This window comes from Eurytemora carolleeae, unplaced genomic scaffold (assembly GCF_000591075.1).
Source record: "Eurytemora carolleeae unplaced genomic scaffold, Eaff_2.0 scaffold241, whole genome shotgun sequence".
NCBI lineage: Eukaryota > Metazoa > Arthropoda > Copepoda > Calanoida > Temoridae > Eurytemora > Eurytemora carolleeae.
In genome coordinates this window covers 316,163-342,241 of record NW_019396172.1, presented here as the reverse complement: position 1 = coordinate 342,241, position 26,079 = coordinate 316,163, and the positions used below count along the sequence as shown (strand labels likewise).

The following is a 26,079-nucleotide window of genomic DNA, read 5'->3' as shown; positions in this document are numbered from 1 at the left end:
CTAGGACTTGCTAGTTGGCCGGGCGCTGCGGCCACAAGTCCATATAGCAGCTGTAAAACCACGTGCTAGTAGGTCTGATGTGTAGTATAGCGGATTTGGCGTAGGTCAGAAATGGAGTATAGCGGTTTTGCGTAGGTCGAAAAATACACCATCGATGAATATTCTTCAGATTCAACCTACAAACAAAGACGACTGTTTAAACACTTGGGAATATTCTGCGGCAAAGTTTGTTTTGAGGCGCTAATGAAACAAGGGGAAAAAGCGATAGGAAATTATAAATATGATTGTGCGGTGTGCCATTAAATGAATTTAACTAAGCAACCTGAATATGAGATAATTATTATTCAAATCTATTTTTGGTTCAAAAATGCACTGTAAAGTAACATAAAAGTAAATGATACTTGGATCACACAGTGATGGATCTTTTGAAACGTCCACACAACTGCAAATATATCTTTAACATGGCCTCNGGCGGGGGGGGGGTCTATAAATCGTTCTCTAGGACAGACCCAACTTTTGTTATAAAGGTTGTTATTGCAGAAGTATGATTAAAAAGTTGTGATCACGTGATAAGAATGGATAATGTTGAATACTTCGATCTTGACTCCGAAGTCCCTGAACTCCCACGGAAAGGTAGGATAAATTATTTTTTGTTTTCTGAATATATGTTCCTGTGACCCCCCTCCTCCACCCTTCCCCCCCACCCACCTTTAAATCAATGTAGGTCTTTTTGGGAAATTCCACTCCACCCTGAAAAGGCATTATGCAAGCAAAATTATTATTGGATGAAATAAGACTTGTAATTATCAAAAGATTCGTCTTACACCAATAATTCAAAAACGTGATCGTAAAAATCTGTTAATCTATAAATATAAAGTAGTAATCTCTGTTTGTTTGTTTGTATGTCTGATCATAACTCAAGAACACTTGGACCGATTTGGTTGTGGAACTACGGTAATTTTCTAAGCTTGGTTTAAAAGTTTAAATTGAGAAGGTTGATGAAACTTGTTTCCAGTTAAAGCGGCAGTTCCTGTGATAGAAATTAATAAAGTCAAAGGCAAAAAACTGGAAGTCGGGAGGTAATCAACTGGGTTAAAGATGGACAAATTTGCCAAGGTCCAAAAATAAACCGTTTTTAAATTTTTGGCCTCGACTCAAACAATTTTGAAAATATCGAAAAGTCATAAAAGGACTGGAATCCTGAAGCCGAATTTAAAGAATTTGACCCGTGGCTCAATTAAGGTTGGTTCCACTTAATTTGAATTAAATTTGTCAAGATTTAAGCCGGCGCTGAACTGAAACCGGTTTTGTGGGATTTGAGACGCGGCTTAAATTCATTAGATTCGGACACTGATGTTTAAAACTTATATTATCGGCTCACCGAAGTAGCGGTACAAGGGGTTTTGAGGCAAAAGAGTCGGTTTGTTTCTCTAAACTTCATGCCAACCCCCAAGTCTGGTTCAAACTTCAGCCACACGTATGTGATAGCAAAGCAGGGGGTTTTCTGAACAGACTTAGAGCAGGAGATGCGGGGCTAGGCAACCGCCGCACAAACATCCATGGCTCTACAACAAAGTGGTGTCCACTTTGTCTTAATAAAGGGTTAGTTAGCCTCCTTTCGGAATATCATGTTGTCGTATCTTGTCAGGCAGTAGCCTATGAGAGGTCAGCTAACAGTCCTCACTAGGATCTTAGTGGGTGACAATGCCTCTAGAGAAGTGCTTCTGAAACGAGCGGATAAGCTTAGCCTGATGCTGGATAGGTGGATGGACTTGGCAGGAGCACTTTAATCAACGGTAACCTCTATTCTTCACCTAAAGGGTTGACAGATACCAACCAACCAATGGTTTTAATTGGTTAGCCAACTGACTGGAATGCATCTACTTTATCTCTCTAGATTTGGATTAAATGATGGGGATTTAAAGGTCTAGTTAGAACAGGGGCAGGGCAGTGCACCCTGCTGCCTGGGCGGTCTGGGGGCCCCACAATGGGGTCTCTTGCAGATTTCACTTCCTTATGATTCCTTATGATATAAACATTTTTTCCTGAAAAGTCAAATTCGTCCTATTTCATCTTAATCCTCCCGGAAACAGCAAGCACAGTGTATCCTCCAGAAGCAGCAAGCACAGTCTATCCTCCATGAAACAGCAAGCACAGTGTATCCTCCAGAAAAAGCAAGCACAGTGTATCCTCCCGGAAACAGCAAGCACAGTGTATCCTCCCGGAAACAGCAAGCCCAGTGTATCCACACGGAAACAGCAAGCCCAGTGTATCCTCCAGAAACAGTAAGCACAGTGTATCCTCCCGGAAACAGCAAGCAGGGTGTATCCTCCAGAAACAGCAATCACAGTGTATTCTCCAGAAACAGAAAGCACAGTGTATCCTCCAGAAACAGCAAGCACAGTGTATCCTCCAGAAACAGCAAGCACAGTGTATCCTCCAGAAACAGCAAGCACAGTGTATCCTCCAGAAACAGCAAGCACATTATATCCTTCAGAAACAGCAAGCACAGTGTATCCTCCAGAAACAGCAAACACAGTATATCCTCCCGGAAACAGCAAGCACGGTGTATCCTCCAGAAACAGTAAGCACAGTGTATCCTCCCGGAAACAGCAAGCACAGTGTATCCTCCAGAAACAGCAAGCCTTTATCTTTTTGAGAAAGTTTTTTTCCTCTAAAGTGTTCAGGTTTGGATGCTCCATACCATCCGGTTGTTGTAAATTAAATTTCAACAATTCAAAAAAAAATTATCTCCCTTTCTTTAGATTCTATCTCGATCCTTTCAATGTTTAAAATATTTTCTTCTTTTCTATGTTCGCATTTCTTGCTTCGCTTTCTAGGGATCAAAAAGTTTCGGATCAGTAGGGTAATGTAGGTTGGTGTATACAACTGTTATAATCGTCAACTATTTAGAAAGCAGGAACGACCCTTCTGAAAATATTTGAGTAACAAAAAAAATACAAAAAAAGCTTATAACAATACTTATTTTCCCAATAAAGAATGTTTGTGCTTTTTGGAAATTTTACTTTTACGGTTTTTTATCACTTATTTTGTATTAAAAAAAAGATTTTGCGCAAAAATTATTCATAAATAGGAAAGGGGATAAATGCACTAGTGCTTTGCGAAGGCAGAGTAAGAGTTGGTGTAAGTTCTAAAGGGACTGTCTACGTAATTTCAGTTGACCCTCCATTTTAACAACTGTACCCTTTCAACCTTAGTTTGAGAAAAGCATGGTGTCTCCATAAAAGTGAGTTGCGGATTTTTGCAGCAGAGAGTGAAGTTTATTGTCAGAATTCAACACTTCCTCGTTGTTACTCTGGTAAAGGTTTATAAGGCACCAGGCATGCAACTTTTATATCTGTTGTCTCTTGAAATTACGTCAAGAGTTCCTTTAAGGGCTGACACTGCATTAATTTAGTTCTATTCAATCTAATGCAATCCTGCATCTAGAAGATTCACATGATTACATTTTTGTAAATTTAAAACATTTTGATATCTAATTTTTAAATCGGGTGTTTACTGAAGTTTGTAGTTGTTCTAAATTATGATAATAATAAAACTCATTGTTTGTAAATTTACAAGTTCGTTCAGAATTTGCAATTTATGTTCTCTCAAATATTATTTTTAGAGAGTTATAATTTTTCATCAAAAATGCCACCAGAAAATATGTTTTTAGGATTCATTTTCAAAGATTTATTGAGATATAGGAAACATTATACTTTCCCCAGCAATTCCCCCCCCCCATCTTTTTGATTCTTTTACTTAAAAAACTTATGTTTTTCTCCTCTAACGTTTTTCCAATTCAACAACAAAAACCTTTCACAAATTAAAGTAGAAAAAACTAAAATTTAAGATAGGGGAAAGGTAATAGTTTTATACAAAATATAAACCCCTGCAGTCTGCACTGTGCATTAATGAAATACTTGGATGAATTTTCTTCAGTGTTTATTGTTTTATAGGTTTGGTTTAGTTTAGATTAGGGCTGAGTGGTTTAGCTTTTCATGGTTGAGTAGCTGATAGAGAATCTACTTTTATCCAAATATATCTATATTTAAAGATATATCTATAAAGTTGTAATCTCTGTTTGTCTGTCTGTTCTTTTGTCCGATTATAACTCAGGAACCCCTGGACCGATAAAACTTTTTATTGAGGAACTCGGGAGATCCACGGGAATGTTCTCACCTTGGTTTTAAGATTCTAAGTTTATCGGGAAAAATAGGTAAAATCGTAATTTACGACGAAGTGCGTGTAAACTGCGGGAGTAACTGTTAGTACCCTGGTCAACGCTGGGTTCCCAAGCTAGTATATATATAAAGTAGAAGTCTCAGTTTGTCTGTCTGTGTGTCTGTTTGTTTGAATGTCTGATCATAACTCATGAACCCCGACCCTTGACCGATTTGCCTCTAATTTTGATTAGAGAACTCGGTAGAACCACAGGAATATTAGTAGCTTGGTTTTAAAATTCTTAATTAGGTTGACTTTTAAAGAAAAAACTCGAGGAAAAGCTGTGTTCCCAGCTAGTATATTTTCACACTCAACCTCTCTTAGAAACTTTTTTACGTCAAATACTGGTCATTTTGAAAAAAGAATATTTTCGTATACTTCTAAATAAAGACGTCAAGTGAAAAATTATTATAACCTGTTTTTAATTCTTGTCTGATTTTATTAGTGTTTTAAACTTCCTTTTAATACATCATTTTCTTTAAGGTAAAATTTAATCTTATACAAAATGTTTGCAAATTGTCCAGCTACTGTATACGGTTTAAATCAAATAGAGAACAGCCGATAAACTATATTTTCTTGACATTATATTATTCTTGGTCTTGGAAATATATCTCGATAGAGTTGTCTTGGTGTTTGGATCTTAAAGGGATTCATCACAATTAATTTAAAATTTAAAATTATGATTTTGTTAAAAAGAATTGAACCGTTAATTTTTAGTTACTTTACTTAATAATTAACATCTTGTGTAATCATTTTGGACAATAGATAGTTCATGACATAATAAAAATGAAAATACAGGAAATTTCCGTATTATTTATATTTCCAAAAAAGTCAACTATCCCTAATTAAAGTGCTTACAAACCTTTTTTGTGATTTTGCAAATTGACGAAAAATGTTAGAAGTGGCGAAACCGACCTCGAATTTCTATTCATGATTAATATTAAGAACTAAACGAATTGTAAACAATGGATCGTTAAAGGAGAAGAAATCATTAAATAGATTTCACGTTGAGTTCCATTTATATCTCCTTGCTTCAGGATATAATCCAGCCAGGTTAAAGGGACTGTTCCATTTATATCTCCTTGCTTCAGGACATAATCCAGCCAGGTTAAAGGGACTGTTCCATTTATATCTCCTTGTTTCAGGACATAATCCAGCCAGGTTAAAGGGACTGTTTCATTTATATCTCCTTGCTTCAGGACATAATTCAGCCAGGTTAAAGGGACTGTTCCATTTATATCTCCTTGCTTCAGGACATAATTCAGCCAGGTTAAAGGGACTGTTCCATTTATATCTCCTTGCTTCAGGAAATAATCCAGCCAGGTTAAAGGGACTGTTCCATTTATATCTCCTTGCTTCAGGACATAATCCAACCAGGTTAAAGGGACTGTTCCATTTATATCTCCTTGCTTCAGGACATAATCCAGCCAGGTTAAAGGGACTGTTCCATTTATATCTCCTAGCTACAGGACTTAATCCAGCCAGGTTAAAGGGACTGTTAGCGTAATTGCATGAGACCGTCCAATTAAAGAGTGGCATGTCCGATTTACAACTGTACCGTTTAAACCTTTGTCTAATCAATAATTTAGAAGGTATCATAATTTTGCTAGCTGAAAAGTGTTTATTTCTGAAAATTTCTTCATAGTCTATAATGCAGAAAATATCAATTTTCTAGCAGAAGATGATGGATATCTCGTGCGCTTATGATCAGAGGGAGATTGCTTAGCTTTTAAGAGTACCGTTGCCACTTTGTAGATGTAGAGTCATATAAAATAACATATTCACTCTGCACACTAGAGTTTCAGTAGAAGTAAATATTTCCATTTACTGATAGCGCCGATTGAAGGATTCATAACTCTGGATAATGAGATAGATAGAAAGGTAGATGATACCGCTGTTGTATTTCTATTGGTTCAGAAAAGACAACAAACATATGACTAAACCCTGATTGGATCAGGCGCTAATGGACTCGGCATAAAGGAGTGTACAGTCCCTTTAATCCGTGTGTTTTTGTTGTTTTTAACATTATTTAAACAATAATATCTGGAGGGTTTTTAGTATATTTCTGTTCACTCAGATTTACAAGGTGATTTCTAAAACTTCATAATTCTTATGTGTATGTTAATTTAAAGAAATATAACAGATTTTTTTCTTGAGCAACTTTTCAGGTGTTGAAAAAGTTAAAAAATTTTAAAAATTCGAGTTTTCGAGTTTTTTTCTTATTTCGAATGTATAGCAGAGGACCGCAGTGTAACCCTTGATTTCGAATTCATACCACTGTGCAGTGTGCAACCCTCGAGACTTGATTTCTAATATAAAACACTGTGCAACCCTTGCTTTTCAACACAAACACTGTGCTACCCTTATTTCGAACACATACAACTGTGTGACGCTTGTTTTTTTTTAATACGAACCGTTTTGCTACCCTTTATTTCAAAAATATAAATCTGTGTGACGCTTGTATGTTTATTTGAAGAATTTGAACCGCTGTGAGGGCTACCCTTATTTCTAACATATACATCTGTGTGACGCTTGTTTTTTATTTGGACCGCCGTGCTAGCCTTTATTTCAAATATATACATCTGTGTGACGCTTGTTTTTTATTTGGACCGCTGTGCTAGCCTTTATTTCAAATACATAAATCTGTGTGACGCTTGTTTTTTTATTTGGACCGCTGTGCTAGCCTTTATTTCGAACATATACATCTGTGTGACGCTTTTTTGTTTATTTGAACCGCTGTGCTAGCCTTTATTTTAAATATATACATCTGTGTGACGCTTGTTTGTTGATTTGAACCGCTGTGCGACGCTTGTTTTTTAAAACGAACCGCTGTGCGACGCATGCTTGTTTTTTGTCTAACGCATAGCTTTAGGATAAAAACTAATGTATCACTCGTATCTCCCAAACAAATAGACGTATTTACCCATACTAGTGTATACACAAACACCCACGCATGCACCACCAATTACCTTAAACAAGCAGGAAATGTTATTCTAATAAATGTATACAGCACATGTGTTCTAGATCCTCTCAATGATATTGAATCAAAATTTGGAATGCATGTTGCTTAATGAAGAATAATTGTTTAGTTTCATATTAAAGGACTGTAAGCGTGATTTCAAGTGACCCTCCATGCAAAGATGACAAAGTCCGATTCACAGCAGTACCCTTTAAAGCCTTTTCTGATTAAGGACAAATTATATATCAAAGATTTTTTAAAAACTGATTTATTTCAATTGTGGGTTCTCTACCAAAGTGACTCGCGTTTCTATACTGCAGGAAAACATTAGAATTGTTAGAGTTTTTAAACCTAGAAGAACAACAATATCTTTCACATTATTTATCAGATAACTGTTTATATAAATCGGGCATTGCCATCTTTAAATTACGTTTACAGTCCCTTTAAGGACCAGAATTATTTAGAAAATTCTATTTAGCACTTTTTCCATCCACATTTTTTTTTATGTGGGTTTATAATACTATTTTAAAGCATTTGACTGCGGCGCTCGGTCCCTTCTATGGTCCATCAATGGGCAAACAACTGGATGGTTGAATGCTTGTGTTGGCTGAATATCTATGTGTGTGTGGAATGTTTGTTCATTGAGGAACAAATTGTGTTTAAACCCTTGATAATCCTTCCCAGGGTTCCTTGATAGTTCTCCTCCATAATATCTCCGTCTGATAAACTCCCAGTTTGTTTAAATGACATTGATTATGCGTGATAAAAGTAATCTTTAAGCTGATTCAAGGATGATAAAGAATAAAAGGACGACTGAATAAATAGACATTAGTAAAGTACTGTCCGAGACGGAACAGTACTGTATGTACAGTACTGTTTAGTGATTGAACAATTAGTGAAGTAAATGCCTTACTCCTAGAACTGCTTTCAGGCTAATATCAATCCAGGTAAAACTTAATCCCTCTCGTAGGTCTACGAGGCATTAGAACTAATCAGTTCAACAAAGACTATACTATCAATGTTGTCAATCCGGACACAACTTTAGCTGTATTCTTTGGTATATGATCGTACGAGATACTCAATCACTCTTGCTATGATCGTTGAGGCATAAGAACTAATCAGTTCCACAATACTGTAATAAATGTCAATCCGGAAACAACTTTGACTGAAGAATGAATAAAGAATGAATAAAGAATGAATGAAGAATGAATGAAGAATGAATGAAGAATGAATGAAGAATGAAGAATGAATGAAGAATGAATGAAGAATGAATGAAGAATGAATGAAGAATGTGTGAATGAATGTGTGAATGAATGATGAATGAATGATGAATGAATGATGAATGAATGATGAATGAATGATGAATGAATGAAGAATGAATGAAGAATTTGTGAATTAATGATGAATGAATGATGCATGAATGATGCATGAATGATGAATGAATGATGAATGAATGATGAATGATGAATGAATGATAAATGAATGATGAATGAATGATGAATGAATGATGCATGAATGATGCATGAATGATGCATGAATAATGAATGAAGAAATTGAATAACGAATGCAAAATTTATGATTTTTGAGAATGAATGATGAATGAATATTCAATGAATATTGAATAAATAATGAATGAATAATGAGTGAATAAAAAATGAATAATGAATGCATAATGAATGAATAATCTTAAATAAAGGAATGCTGATTATTTGAAGAATTAAATGAGAAGAAAGTTATAACAAAAAGTTATATTACACATTCATCTCATTAAAACCTTCAGTTTAGTCTTTCTTTAGTAGTTCTTTAAAGACCGGTGATTAGAATATTACTCCTAAACAGTTATTTGAGTATTGTGTAATTAGTTTTTATATACTAGGCTATCAGAGTGCTTAGCGCCCATCTTATATTTCAGCTTTTAATTGTTTCGCAATCATTCAGCATTTTCTCTTCGATAAACCAATAAAACATTTTTTTGCGGATTCACAATTTTTTTTCGTGAATTTTTAAAATTTTACCTAAATTTCCTGGAGTCATTTGAGGTCTCACAAAAAAATTTGGGCCCGGTCAGTTTAGGCATTTTTGTCGTTAATCGGTTACAAACAAACAGACAGACAAGTTAATTATATATATATATATATAAATAAGATAAGATAAGATAAGATAAGATAAGGGAGGATCTGAAGACCCTCCCATTTTGGAGAGCCCAGACCGCCATCGGTGCTAACTCCCATGAGCTCCGGCACCCACGGCTCCCATACTTATAGATTTCAGTTTAATATTTTTTCCAAACTAAATTATCCCTCTCTGTATACAAGGTTTCCCACAAGGAATATGACTTCAAATGACGCTAGAAACTTTTTGAATATGAAGATCCGTAGACTGAATTTGGAATTTTGAATATGAAGATCCGTAGGCGGAATTTGGAATTTTGAATATGAAGATCCGTAGGCGGAATATGGAATTTTGAATATGAAGATCCGTAGGTGGAATTTTGAATTTTGAATATGAAGATCCGTAGGCGGAATTTGGAATTTTGAATATGAAGATCCGTAGGCGGAATTTGGAATTTTGAATACGAAGATCCGTAGACTGAATTTGGAATTTTGTCTTTAATATTGAAATTGATTAATTTGTCTAAAATTCAAAATTGCGGATAAATGCGAAAGTAAGAAAAAGGGTTTGTTATATTCCGTATAATTGTCTTTAGATATGATTAATCTTAGCTTTTGAATAATGAAAATTAGATTATAATAAACTAATATTTTGAAGGAAATTTGAGTTTAGGTCCCATTTTTATCCTCTTTTGAAGATAAACACCCCTGATAGTTTATTAAGGGAGGGGGGGGGGGCTTTTCCCCCTTGGTAATAGAGGGTAAATTTAATTCTACATTAGAAAAATTATGAAGTTTATAATATATCTATAGATTTTGTCTAATGACCGCTCATTCGTCTTAAATTACTATTTTTGTCTTAATGGATGTATAATATCGAGTTTAGATCATTAATGGTATTTTAAACTCCTCGGTCCGTTATAAATGGCCATTGCATTTTTCATCGTTCTTATTAATAAACTTATTTTTAAAAAGTTATTTATTTATTCTAAGCTGCATGTGCATATGGGATGGGCATCCCATATATTTACAGGGATGGGCATCCCATATATTTATTGGAATGGGCATCCCATATATTTATAGGGATGGGCATCCCATATTTTTATAGGAATGGGCATCCCATATATTTATAGGGATGGGCATCCCATATATTTATAGGGTTAAGTATCCCATATATTTATAGGGATGGGCATCCCATATATTTATAGGGATGGGCATCCCATATATTTATAGGGTTAAGTATCCCATATATTTATAGAGATGGGCGTCCCATATATTTATAGAGATGGGCATCCCATATATTTATAGGGATGAGCATCCCATATATTTAAAGGGATTGGCATCCCATATATTTATAGGGTTGGGTATCCCATATATTTACAGGGATGGGCGTCCCATATATTTATAGGGATGGGAGTCGTTTTGAGGTCCTTTTTTAAACAATTAAAAGTGATTTAAAAAAATCTGTGATGTATAACATAAAGCTTAATTTCGATTTCCTATAACGAAAGCTTGCTTTTATTGCAGTAAAGGGACTGAAAGCGTGAATTTAAGTGATCCTCCATGGCAAAGATAGCAATGCCTGATATACGATGGTTCCCTTGAAACCTTAATCTGATCAAAATGTGAAATTTGACTCGAAAAGTGTGTATTTATATGAATTTCGGCACACATGAACATACATAGTTTAAATAAACAAAAACATGCATATCTAATTCATACTTGATCAGACAAAGCTTTTAAGGGCGCCGTTGTAAATCTTTGCCATGTAGGGTCACTTGAAGTTAAGCTTACACAGTCCCTTCAAGCAAATTTTTTCTCTGACCAAAGATATTTACCTTAACGACTTAACTAATTTGCATATTGAAAGTTATCTGCAATATTACCACATTTGACTGTAGACTTATTTAATATGGGTCATGATGGGAATTAGGCTTAGGTTAAACTCAAAGAGAATAGAATATATATTAGAGTGGAATTTAGACAATCCTTCTGTATTTGTCAGTCCCTTTCAGTCTGAAAGGGAGTTAAAAGTGTACAAATCATGTAAATATTCACAAATTATATGCAGTAGAGTACATTAATACAGGATGTTCCCTAGACTAACCATTTCAATTTCGAATTTTTTAAAGCTGTTAAATAAACTTTATAAAAACATCATTTGATTTATTGTTATAGCGGAAATTCATCGTTTGTAAAGTGAAAGGCATAAAGTCTATGTGAAATGATCATTGGTCAATAATTAAACAAGCCTATTTCATAATTTGGTTTTTTTTAAATTTTAATTTTAGATTTTCTATAAAATGATGTTCCAGGGCACAAAAGGTTATAAAGCGCAAATATGTGAAGTACACCTGCAGTATGGAAACAGTATAACAAAATCGCAGTTTTACACTTTTTTCTTGTAAATTCCACTCTAATATATATTCTATTCTCTTTGGTTAAACTAGAATAGGGGGGTCACATAGCTTCTTGATAAATATTTCAAAGCATTTTTCGTTTTAACATGTCTGTCAAACCGTTGATAATTTATTGAGCTTGTCATCATTAAATTTTCTTATTGTGAAACAATTCACTTAACGATCTCATTAAACTATAATTGAGAGATGTTAAGTCTTCTCATGTATCGTCTTGACATATATATGATATGATATGATTAACTTCTCTTCTCTTCTCTTCTCTTCTCATGTATCGTCTTGACATATATATGATATGATATGATTAACTTCTCTTCTCTTCTCTTNTTCTCTTTTCTTCTGTTCTCTATTCCTCTCTTCTCTTATCTTTTCTTCTCCTTTCTTCTCTTTTCTTCTTTTTTCTTTTGTTTTCTTCTGTTTTCTTCTCTTTTTTTCTCTTTTCTTCTCTTTTCTTTTGTTTTCTTCTTTTTCCTTCTCTTTTCTTCTCTTCACTGATCTTCTCTTCTCTAATTCTGTTCTTCTCTTCTGTTTTCCTCTCTTCTGTTCTTTTCTCTTCTTTTCTCTTCTTTTCTCTTCTCTTCTCTTCTCTTCTCTTCTCTTCTCTTCTCTTCTCTTCTCTTCCTTTTCCAATTTTATTTTCTCATCTGTTTAATAATTTTTAAAAAATTTTTTAACCCCCCCCCCCCACTTTTTAAGTCCTGTAGTACAATATAATGAATTAAAGCCGAAGATATGATTTTTAACTGGATTCAGCAACTTATTTGGACATCTGCAGGGGGAAATATTAACAGGAACATTATTCTTCAAATAATTTTATTCATTTTATTTTAACACCCTGTTTTGATAAAAAAAATGTCTAACTTATTCTTGAAAATGTTTATATTTATCACTGTATGACTCAGACGTGTAATGTTAATGTAATGCTTAGTCGTCTCCTGTCTATTCAGCAGTGAAGATATAACAGTTACTCTCTGCTCACATCTATATATATGTATATATATGTATTTATGCACTTACACACATATATCTTAGTATTTAAACTTTACATCTGTTTTATACCAGGTGTCACAAATTTGTCATTAGACAGAGTGTCCCCGTAAAACAAAGTCCTCATTTAATTCTTATGTTTATTGGGACACCTTGCACTGTGATTGTGCCAGGCTACAGTTGTTGCATCAACAACAGTTGAACGATTGTATTTGATTATTTTAATAATGGAATATTTGATTCTACGCTTTTAAGGTCTATTTTCCTTTGCATCGATGTATTCTGAATGCCCACTCGTGATTTTTTGGGACACCTTGTGCAAATTTTAGCAGCAATCTGAATGGTTTGTGTATTCTGAAACGTCTTGTATACTATAGTTTTTTATTTGGTTTCAGATCCGTCGAGAACGGATTTTTAAATACTCTGTGAGCCAAAGCATCATAATAAAGAAAACTGGATATAGTTTAAGACTTGAAATTTATGAGGGAATCTCTTAATGTGTATTTGTCCTATTAACTCCCCCCCCCCCCTCCTCCTCCCCAACCTCACGTATTTCTAAGTTTATTAAGGATTATAGACACGTCTATTGAGTATTGAATGCCCGTTATATTTTACTTTTTTATCCTTGTCGTGTTCTATTGTTGACCGAAGATATATTGGACTGATCGAATCTCTTAAAATCCCTATTTTGAGGTGAATTTGATGTCTATTTTTGGGTCTAAGCATAGCCTGGTATTGTAATCCCGTTTCGGACACTTTAACGGCATCGATATGCATAATTATCCTAGTCAAGTGCTGCAAGTACATATTAAAACCATTATTTCACATAAAATATGCAATTTTTTTGCGAAAGAAGTCTTTGAAAATGGAGAAAAGGTTTGATAAAGAAGGAAGGATTGATCAGAAATATTCAATAACTATAGATTGGGTATCCAGCTTGGTCTGGAACCTAAACTTTTGTACAAAAATTCACCTTTTGACATAAGAATTTTAAACCCAAGAACATTTTCGTGGTTCTACCGAGTTCCCCGATCAAAATTTGAGGCAAATCGGTCTATAGGGTCTCCTTAGTTAGGATCGGGCATCAACACAAACAGACATACAGACAAACAGAGGTTACTTCTTCAAATTTATAAAGATAAGTTTCAAAGACGTCTGCGTACTGCATTGTTTACATCTTCCCCAGATATGCGCGACAGTACACTTTATAGTGTACAAATCTTACACCACGTTTAAGATAAGAAAATAAAGATCTAAGTTTAATAGGACATACCCGACGAGCTGTAGGGGAGGGGGGGGGGGTATAGGAAATGAAGCGGTTTACATTATCTTAAATTTATTGTTTGTTGTACTATTTGATATTGTAAAATGATATTTTCAAGTAGGTTTTATTTCTAATGTAGATTTTAAGTAAGAAGATTAAGAACAGGGGCAAATATAAATCCCCCCCCCCAGACCTATAAGAACCTTAGGGGTGGGGGATTAAATTTGTAGCTTTAGGGAAAAAGGTTTAGAATAGATTTAATAAGGTTTTTGGTGTTTCTTTTTTTCTAATAATTTTGTGAATTTCTATTTATCTCTCTGAGCAGAAACTAGAAATTAAATGTGTTTTTATCTAAATATTTTAGTTGAATAAAGTAAACTCCTGTTTTTAATATAAATATATATATTTACACCCATCAGAGGGATTAACAGGTAGAAAGGTAGATTGTTTAAGTGTCTAAAATAAAAAAAATAGTTTTGTTTTCAAAGGTTTAATAGTTTAAATCTTGATTCTACAAAGAATGTTCTTAAAAAATATTATAAAATAAATTGAAAATAAATCTTGGACTTGTTTTCAGTGCATACTGCGTATGATTCAAATATTGTAAAAAAAAAGACGATTATAGGAGTTAGATCTATTTTTCGATAAAAAAATATGACCGGATAAGCATTAATAAAACTTACAATAGGACAAATTTTATTTTTATTTTTCCAAATAATTAAATTTATGTAATCAAATAATAAATAGTTGACTTTTAATCTCCTAATTAGGAATTTAGATACCAAGACTGTGGCGGCCGCGCGTCATAAATTTTAAAAATATTTATTGAGATAGGCCAGTCAGGCTGTAGTGTTCTTTTATACCAGACAGTGTTTGTTTTCATTCGGTGCGCGAAGGTTTAAGGTGTGGGGGAGTGNACTGAGAATTTCAGCAATTTATTTTTTACGTTAACCCTATATGTTTTAAAACTTACAACCTTATTTGTTTCAAGTAATAAAAAGTTGGCGTGTTTAGCTTGTAATAAACGAATGACTAAGTTAAAAATTGCAAAATTTACGTTGAATCAGAAATCTACAATCTACATATATAGGTTTATTAGTTAGTGTATTGCATTTTGTGTTAATTATTTTTTAATCTAAATAAAAACTCTATATTGCTTTAACGTTTTGGACATTTTTTCTGAAATAAATGTGACCCCCTCCCCCCTCCTTTTAAGCTTAATTTTTAGTGACCTTCCATTTATAGAGAGGCATGTCCGATTCACTACGGTGTACCCTTTAATCCTTTGTCCGGGAAACGATGAGGTAGATATCCTCATTTGTAAAACTGAAAATGGAGTGCCGGTATACTTGAGGGTACAGTGCTATTGTACACTTGCGCGATTTCTTGGCACTTAATTTCCTGCTATATAATTAGGAATATCTACGAAATCCTTGATAAAACCAAGGGTTTAAAGGGTATCGTTGTAAATCGGACATGTCACTCTATAAATGGAAGATCACTTGAAATTATGCTTACAGTCCCTTTAATGTTCTTAGTTTTGAATGAGTTTGTCTGCGTACTGTGGTAGAAGGAGGTTGCAGTGAAGACCTTCATTTAATATTCTCTTTGAGTTTAGTTGACCTTTTAACAGTTCATCAAATTTATGAAAATAGTATTATTTGTAAATTTTACTGAAGTTTTGTTTATGCAGAAATTGAACTGACTCAATCTTTTTTTAATTTAAATATTCCAACTTGTAAGGGTCATGAATAAATATATTCAACATTAAGTGCAATATTCACAAGACAAAATTCAAAATTCGTTTGTGAAAAAATATGTAATTCTGCCATGTAGTTTGCAACAAAACAATTGAGAAAAAGGAAACGACCATGCTCACTGCCTTTTTTATGTATGTATGTACATAATATATATATTTATATACATATATATATATATATATATATATACATGTAAAGTGAGCACATCATGCTTAAATATCGCACAGTTTGTAATATCTTAAATTTCAACTTAAATTTTGAATATCATCAAATTGGTGTAACATCTAGATTTATACTAAAATAAGAGGGGGGGGGGAGGTGTACGTCAAATATATTTATTTTAACGGTTTTGTCTTAATTTCGTCTTGTGGCGTCTCACCCTAACCTATCTAGCAGCTGTACTTCATTGATAGATATCTAAATATACAAATATATCCATATATATTTATATATTTGTATATATATCCATATATATTTATATTTCTTTTCTTTCCCTTATTTTCTGCAGAGATTGAATTAATTAGATAAAACACATCTGTCATTTTATCCATTTTCTAACCTCCCCCCCACCCCACGATATATCCATATATATTTATATATTTGTATATATATCCATATATATTTATATATTTGTATATATATCCATATATATTTATATATTTGTATATATATCCATATATATTTAATCTTGTAACAGTCAAATCCAACTGCCATGCACCAAGACACCAAGTATATACTGCAGATAAGTTAAAATAAAAGAATAAATGCATTGTGTTATATATGTAAATATATATTTATATTGACATTAGACAGAAGACGTTGTCAGTAGACATTGACAGTGACAGTGACAGTGACAGTGGACAGTGGACAGTGACACTGACTGTAGACATTGACAGTAAACATTGACATTAGAAATTGGCAGTAGACATTGACAGCAGACATTGAGAGTAGATAGCGATAATAGACATTGACAGTACACAGCGACAATAGACATTCACAGTTGACATTGACAGTAGACATTGACAGTAGACATTGAAAGTAGACGTTGAAAGTAGACATTGACAGTAGAAAGCGACAATTGAAAGTGACGGTAGACATTGACAGTAGACAACATAAAGACAATAAAGACATTGACACTTATTTTATATCTGACAATAATAAAAAATCCAAAACTCATATTCCATACATTTGATGAAACTTAAAAGACACATCAAAAAGAGACGCTCACGCAAAGACCCAATGCTATTTATAGAAATTATAAACATCAAACCTTTAGACACTTCAAGACCAACAAAGACATTTAAAAACACTCACTAACAGTTATTATTACTTCTAAATCTAAAAAAGACACCACAAAGACACCAAATGGACACTCACTGACACCCGAAGGCACTGAGAGGGACTACAGACATGTGTATTGAATACACATGTCTGTATTGTGTACATAGATAGTCAGTCATCTGCATAAACATGCATATCCGTCAACACTTGATATTAAATATTTGTCAACCCAGACTCTCTTATACGATACCGCTTCAACAGTGTCAAGGGGGATATTTAGGGGAGAGGAGTTGTTTACAGAATTCAAATAAGTGATGTTTTGAACTGAATCAACCCAGACCAAAATTAATGTTCCAGTTTCTACAAGTGTCTCATTTTTGATTTGGAAATTTCCTTGCTTAATCTCTACTCCAATAATGATGATAAAAACTCTTTTTTTACTTAAGACTAGAATTCCTATTCTCCTGTGATTTAAAAAATTTTATTTGAAATAGTTTTTTTATTTTATTAATTACTGTGATAAAAATTACATTGTGCACTTTCTCACTTCTTATTCAATTTTTTTGCACAAAAAGTGGGATCTTGTTAATTAAAAAGTAATACAGGCTTAAGTCTAAATTTCATTTTTATTATTAATAATAAATAAATATAATATAATATAATATAATATATATATATATATATATATATATATATATACCAAAATATATATATATATAAAGGCATGTTCAGGTTTACAGATACAGGGTTCGCTATGATATTACAGTAGGTCATGAGAATTTTTATTTTTCACATTCCTCTATATTTGGCAATTTTGAATTATTTGTAAAGAAAATCCTGTTTCGAAGAATACCCCCCCCCCCCTATCGGCATTCGACAGCAAAGAATTATATTTGCCCCGAGGGGTGTAAAAAGAGGCTGGTTAACACGATTATGACAAATTGCCATCCATTGTAATATTTATAGACCAGCAGATTTGCATTTTAACGTTTCGCATTGTGGTAAACTTTTTGCTAGGGTGTCATATTGTGATTCAAAACAGGCAAACCCTTTTCAGTCTTTAACTCGGCTTTAGAGAAACCTGACACACCTTGGTGTATATTGTATTTATTATTAACACGTAAATTATATAATCTCAGTTAGGAACTTTTGGATAAGATGGATTATAAAGCTTTAATCTACATCTCTATATATCCAAAGTGTAAATGTTTTATTAATGGTTAAATTAAGTGCTCAAACGAATAGTCTATATTTCTTCCATCTTAAAGGGACTGTAAGCGTAATTTAAAGTGATCCTTCATGCGAAGATGGTAACGCCTGATGCACAACGGCACCACTTGACATCACGCTTGTACAGTAAAAAAACGGCGCGAATTAAAAAGATGCTTTAACATAGAACCTATATCTCTTTCACACTCCATAAAGCTTTTTTTTACTTTTTTTTTTAACATTACAAATAATCTACAAGTTTTATTTCCAAAAGTTGTTAGTTCATCATCGAAAAATACTAACAATCCAACACCAATTTTATATTAAATATAGTGTAAACAATAAATATGCAACTTTCCTTTTCCTTTCCTTTTCCTTTTATTTCTATTTTTCTATTTTTTTTAGAATTGGGGGGGAAATATTCCCACAACCTTTACTCTTAGAGGGTTCTAAATATTTTCTCCTGAAACACTTAATTTTGTATGTTTTTGTTATATTTCATAAATGAATAATTTTTCACTTTAATTTTACTTTACAGTTACTTCAAGAGATGAATTAACCACATATTGAATTTGGTTTATTGTAAAGAGATTTACAATGAATAAGTTTGACCTCTTTGTATTTTTTTTTCGAAATTAACCAATCCATTCAAATTTTTTTTTAAAGATTTAGATTAGATTTAGAAACACCCCTGAATTCAGTTTAATACATATTCGAAATAATGACGTAAAATGCATTTATTTGAGATTGATCGCAACTTTTTGCTGCAAATATTCAAATGCAAGTTTAAATCTTTAAATGCACACTTATGCATTTCTAAATTAAATGAAAACAATCTTTGAGAAAGCTGCATAATTTGACACTTCAAAAAACTAAACATTTTAATTTGTCAAGAGCTTTTATTGAGGGTCAGAAAATATATATTTTCCTTTTTTCCATCTAAAATACGTCCTTTTTCGGACCCTCACACGAGTGATGGTTTGTGACCGGTCAAAATTTGAATTTTTTTTTGGCTAAAATAAAAGTTAAATTTATAGATCTTAGAAATCCCTATCTAAATCAGAAAAATCCGCAATCAAAGAGGAGATATTTTTTTAATCTTTAAAACTAGCAAATTCCTTTTTGCCTTTTGTTTTACAATAATTATAATCCTAAATAAATTTGATACAGTTTTTTTTTCAATAGCCATTGGTGGAATAATGAAATTGGTTAGTAGATTAGTTAAAAATTGCGGGAGATTTTTTTAATCTGAAAGAAAAACTGAATTCTTTTCTTTCCCTTATTTTCTGCAGAGATTGAATTAATTAGATAAAACACATCTGTCATTTTATCCATTTTCTAACCTCCCCCCCACCCCACGGTCCTCCCCCGGCCCCTTCTAAATTTACTTTTTTGGAATGTCTTCTTTAAATATAGCAAAATGTTAAAACAAGGGTCTCCTAGCACCAAGACACCTAATCAATATTCCAATGTGCCCCTATCTCGTTGTGACACTCAATTTATAGAATGGCATGTTTAATTCTCAACCGTACCTTTTAAAATTAACATTTAGCTAACCTTCTTCCTGAGCTGAGACATACACAAACAGACAAAAAAATCAGAAATTTTTACTTTTTTAAATAAGATGTTTATTTCTTTAATAACTTTGCTCCATTCAGTCATCAAATCATTCAATCATACTTTTGTTTCCTTTCGTTCATCCTTACCTTTATTAATCATTTTCTTTCAGTCATCCATTCAGTCATCTGTTCAGTCATCCTTTCAGTCATCTGTTCAGTCATCCTTTCAGTCATCCTTTCAGTCATCCTTTCAGTCATTCTTTCAGTCATCCTTTCATTCATCCTTTCAGTCATCCTTTCAGTCTTCCTTTCAGTCTTCCTTTCAGTCATCCTTTCAGTCTTCCTTTCAGTCATCCTTTCAGTCATCCTTTCAGTCATCCTTTCAGGCATCCGTTCAGTCATCCGTTCAGTCATCCTTTCAGTCATCCTTTCAGTCATCATTTCAGTCATCCTTTCAGTCATCCTTTCAGTCATCCTTTCAGTCATCCTTTCAGTCATCCTTTCAGTCTTCCTCTCAGTCTTTCTTTCAGTCTTCCTTTCAGTCATCCTTTTAGTCATCCTTTCAGTCATCCTTTTATTTCTCTACAATCGGACCCCAATCTGGAGTAGACTACCCTATTGTACGCCCAACTTGTTGATTTAATATATTTTGTTTAACGGGGAATTAAGATTGGGGAATTAAATCCCCATTTGTTGAGTTAAGTGTGAATGTAGGAATGAAAAGGATGAGATCAGTAAGAGGGGGGGGGGGTAAGCCAAAATGAATTTATTCCATAAACCTCTTATTTATTTCAAAAGGCTTGGCCGCTTAAGAGTTTTTGTTGAGAGAAGTCTCTAAGTTGTTTAAATGTTATGTTATAGTTAAGAATTTCGACCGAAAACCTGCTATTACTTTGAAACTTTTAAAATAGAACTTTTCAACACGCTACTCTGACTAAACCAAGGATTTTGGGTGCTGTTGGAGCCCCTAAATCTTTTCTATATGGCTGTTAAAATCTATTTATATATTAAAGATTATCCCGAAACCGCTGTGCTTTATCGTGCTTTTGCTATTAAATATATGTTTTTCTTCCGAAATAGCTAGCTTTAACAAAGACGACATCGAAATATATTGCGGGATCCATTTTAGGATAAATTTATGAACGGGAAAAGTAATTGTAAACTGAAATCAATGCAAGCTACTACAATTCATACAATGTTTGTAAAGGGAAAGATTATCAGAATATATTCATTTTGTCCATTCTTAACATGAAACAGAAGACAAATGCATTTTAAGAGTAGTATTGTGACCCCCCCCCCATAACCCCCTAAAATACCCCACCGCGGGGAGGGGGTTAAATTGTGTAAATTTAATTGATATAGTTTATTGTTAATTTTTAATTTCTAATTTTAAGTTTCAGTAACGCATTAAGTGGATGTGACGCACTGGAAATTTCTTTTCGTCAATATTGCGTAATTTAAAGCGTTTTCCTCTTGCAAATATTTGCTTTAATTGCAGGGTCGTCGGGGGTTAACTAATTATTTGCACACATTTCCGGTGTGCGCAAAATTTGGCAGATTTTTGAGTGACTGTATAGTTTTTGCACAATATGACACAACCTAGTCTGATTTTTGAGGAATTCGAAAGGACATGAGTTATTCTGATTTTTTATTTGGATTCTTACTAAACCTTTATCCATACATATAACTCTCTTTCTCTTCGTGTTTTTTTTTTTTGGGGGGGGGGGTAAGGAGGAGAGGCGGATCCAGCATATCATATCAATTAATCTCAGTTTAAACTTACCTCTAATTTCATGGAATAAGGATTTTCTTTTTGTTAATTTTCCCCTTTGTGTGCGGAGTATCGTTAATCTTGCAACGAATGATATCCAATGTGGGCATTTTTAATTTCAGGATCTATGCTTGATCCCTTCATAATAGTTATTCCTCTACGATTATGATGGGATATCGAATATCCGTAGATCTGCAAGACAATAGTTCCGATCTCTGTTGTATAAAGTGTAAATAAGACATTGTGCATATTCATGTAAACAAACATTTGACGTGTAAATACATTCATTCAAATACAAGTTTATTCCTTATAATAATAAAAAGGGACTGTTTTCAATTTTGATTTCATGGTCTTACATATTTTTATCTTAAATTTTAAGAAAAGTTGGTTTCCCAGTTTTGATCCTTTACTGTACTTGAATATTTCTAAGTTTTATTTAATATTGAATTTTTTAATTTCTTTGGTATAGAAAACCAACATCATCTTTATTAACTTCTCTGCTCTACATTCTCTAACTTAATAGCCATGTAGAATTGGATGCAATGAAGGAATTGGGTCTTTGCCAAAAACTCAAATTTTATCATTTCTATATCTTTGCAATCTGATGGCGTAAACGTAGATTATTTAGAAAATTTAGAAAATCAAAGTTTGTGGCAAAGAAAGCCTCAATTTTGGTGGGTTTTCTTTCAAAATTAACATCTTCCAATATTTCAGAATGTGTCCGGTCTGGTTCCGTGGAGAGGAATGGGAACCCTGAGCCTTGTCGTCCACCCCTTCCTCCTAAATTGAACAGGAGTTCAACCAATCTAAACAGGAATTCAACCAATCTAAACAGGAGTTCAACCAATCTAAACACAAGCTCAATTAACTTAAACAAGTCTAATCAGACGCTAAGTGACCTGGACCGCAGCTCATATGACCGTTACTTCAGTAACAGTGACCTTAATAAAAACTTATCTGACCGCGGTCATCTCCCTACATCTGACCGCTGCCTGTCTGACCGAAACCTCTGCTCTGAGAGCTTAAATAAAAATACATTTAATCAGAAACAGAAATTATCCCTTAATTTATCAGGTATAGGAACGGATCACATTCCTTAAAGGGACTGTAAGCTTAATTTCAAGTGAACCTCAAATCTCCATGCAATGATGCAATGATGGCAATGCCCGATTCACGAAGGTACCCTTGAAACCTTTATGTGATCAATAATGTGGAAGATATTCTATTTTTTAAATTTAAGATAATTTCTATATTTTCCTGTACTAAAAATGAGCAATAACTTTTTAAGAAACCACAATTGAAAATAATCAGTTTTCAAAATTATAAACATTGATATCTTATTCATACTTGATCAGAAAAAGCTTTTAAGGGTACCGTTGTGAGTCCGGGCATTGCCATCTTCGCATGCAGAGTCACTTGACATTACGCTTACAGTCCCTTTAAACACAAGTTTTATTATATCTATGCAACCTGTTGTCGTAGACCTGTGATATTTCTAACTATAAAACCAGGTTGCAGGTTCACACCATCAGGTTGCAAAAGTATTGGGATCAGCAAATTAGAGTTTCATGCCTTTGATTTTCAAAATAGATTTTTTAAAATACAAAGTTCTTCTAGCGAGATATTCCTCAAAACAGGAATCGTATGAAATTCTAAATTAAATTTTGCAAGGATGTCTCTACTGTGCACTTTAATGCAGCTGTAACATTGTCTTAAGAATAGATAATGTCACATTTAATGAACAAAAGATTTACAATGGAGAGTTGGTTTGCAACTAATTATGTTTAATTTAGTATTTAATGATACGTTCTGTCATTTTGCCGTTTTAATTGGTGCACTTTTAATTATAAACTTTCCGCTTCCTAACTTCAGAAAAGCGCTTCATTAATATTTAATTCCGAGTTCATCTTTATTAATATTAACTTTTACTTTTCATTTTCGGAGGAAGTTAATGGAGGGAGAGCAGGGGGGGGGTCCAAAAAGTGAAGGGAGGCGGGAGGACGGGATTTAAGAAATGAGAGAACTTTTAATTGTGGATATTGAGATCAATGCTTGATCTCCTCTTTTTATTAATCTCATAGATTTATTTATTTTAAGTTTATATCCAAAAATTCAACCTTAGAGTGGCGTATACAGAATCCCGAATAGCATATCAGATGCCGGGAAATTTGAAATTTTACTCGCCATTTAATAAGAAATGACGATATTAATAGTGTCCACATTGGATATTCAGATTAAACGATCGGGATGAATGGTATCTATTTATTATGTTCCCAGAGGAGGATGGGGGGGGGGGGGGGGGGGGGGGGGGGTATAGGAAATGAAGCGGTTTACATTATCTTAAATTTATTCTTGGCATTGTGTTGAAAAATACAAGGTTTTTAAAATCTTGAATTCTGATCGTTTTTACATGACAGAAACACGGTGGATTCAACCGTTTATATATCTAGGAATAAAAGTTCCAGAGTAATTTTGTAGAAATACATTTCCCACGCATTTAAGGCTCTCGACATGGATTAAACGGAGACATAACAAGGAGAGAGGGGGTATTATAAACCCCCATTTTACCCCCTCCCCTCCCTCCCCCCGGGCCATTATGAAAATCTTGGAAGAAAAGTAGTTGAAACGGTTGCTGCATAAGAATAATATATGTTGGATAATTAGATATAATTAGTGGTGGGTGGAGCGCATTCAATGCTTTGTATAGAATAGAATAGAAAAGGAGTGCGCCGTGAGGGTCAAGTATAGATCAGAACTCATGAATCAGGAACTAGAGACTTAAACATTGAAACATGGAAAAAATAGGAAATTCGGTTTCGATGAACTTAAGAGATATGATCTAAGATATACAATAGGGTTACTATCAAATGTGAAGAATGTAAATAAAGAAGAATCTAAACGAAAAGGGGTTCCAAAACCGATTTTGCCTACAAAACATCCAAAAATAGTTTATTAAGAAATTACCAGTAACTCTTAGTAACCTAGTGGCAGCGCTGGGTTACCAAGATAGTAATTGATATATATAAAAAAGAAATTTGTAAAATAAAGAATGAGGAGGTGAGCCAAAAATGCAAATAAAGGACAAGAATATATAGAAAACATAAAAGTATTTAAAATACTGTTCGATGAAATGAGGGAAGGGTAGGAGACTAAAAAAGAAATATGATAAGAAAAGGATTAAAAATATTAAGTTTGTTTTTACAGCTGGTAGATTTTAAACATATGATAATCACAGTGTTAAAACAAAAAGATGTTTCTGAAAGTATTATCATTTTTAAGTACGAACCTGAAAATGCACGAAAATTATAATCTTTTGATTTTATTAAATGCAATTTCTCCATGTTTTTTATACCCAAACAAACAAAATTTAGATTCTATGAACATAAATTAAGTAATTGCTTACTTGTTCATCCCATTAGTTCGCGTTTTATTAGAATTGAGTTTCCATTTTGTAAAGTCATCTATATATACAAAATATTTTTGAATTTACAATTCTGCATCAAACAAATACAACACACACCAACTTTTCAGTCATGGGGTTTCAGTCTTGCTTTTTTATAGATTCAGTTTTATTAAAATTAAATTGTATTCTACAATCAATCCATATCGTTACATTTTTGATGAACTGTAAACCTTTGATATTTCAAACTTTGAATAATAATAGTTTAAAATATCTAAGGTCCACGAAATTCTGTTGCTAATATATAGGGAAAATCAGACTCAATTCCTTTATCTAAATTATTCATGTAGATAATCTAATATTTGGGTGCATTGTTGTTTAAAAAGCTGAAAATCAAAATGTTAATTCATCATCTTATTGAGGCGGCTTTCTTATATGTTTTATATTAATAAAAAAAACTCAAATCGATCATTTTCTAAAAAAGCTCTGAATGTGTATATTATCCATCCATCTAGGTTATTTCTGCCTTTATTGAAGTAAATATTCAATCAAACCTACAACAATAGGTTAACCTTGTTTGTGTGTGGGGGGGGGGGATCTTTTTAAGAATCTGAAAATCATTAAGCTATTTTTTAATTTTTGAATTCCCAAAATCATGGAAATTAAAATACGACGTTCAGCCATTTTTAAAACAAACTTGTCCGTTAACTTATTAAACCTTTACAAACTTCAGTTAGTTTAGGTGTTTTTTTTTAAATAATATATTTCCTGAGCATGTTTTAAAATTTCAATAAACTGCCATGTTTATTGAAACATTTTAGTTTCCTGGATCCATGTCAACCAAAACCTGTCAAATCAAATCAACTTTTTGCTCTCAAAACACAAGTCTCAACTCTTGAAAATTGAGAAAATATTTAAAGTTTCCTAATCTTTGAATGGTTCATCAAATTTAGCATCAAATATGCAAAATAACAACAACAAGAAATTAGAGCATTTTACAGTTGTTCGAAAAAGTCAGAAAATTCGGATTTATTGTTTCCAGAGCGTATCCAGGATCCGGATCCCTGCATATCCGCATGGAAATGATATGGATCCTAAGCACGTGAATTTGTTATTAATCTATTCTTCTGTTTCTGA

At 33.2% G+C, this 26,079-nt stretch overlaps 1 protein-coding gene across 1 annotated transcript; it reads left to right on the top strand.

Annotated features, from left to right (window-relative positions):
- The first annotated feature begins 522 nt into the window (after nucleotides 1–522).
- On the top strand, nucleotides 523–22,645 carry LOC111697142 (uncharacterized). The gene is made up of 2 exons (XM_023467037.1): nucleotides 523–633; nucleotides 22,257–22,645. The coding sequence occupies exons 1-2, from the start codon at nucleotides 576–578 to the stop codon at nucleotides 22,640–22,642; spliced, it is 444 nt and encodes a 147-aa protein (XP_023322805.1). The 5' UTR covers nucleotides 523–575; the 3' UTR covers nucleotides 22,643–22,645.
- Nucleotides 22,646–26,079: the final 3,434 nt, after the last annotated feature.

Excerpts from the sequence above, each read along its gene's own strand:
- LOC111697142 (XM_023467037.1), top strand. The coding sequence starts at position 576 with ATGGATAATGTTGAATACTTCGATCTTGACTCCGAAGTCCCTGAACTC. Across the intron at positions 634-22,256 it reads CCCTGAACTCCCACGGAAAG|AATGTGTCCGGTCTGGTTCC; the intron begins GTAGGATAAATT and ends CCAATATTTCAG.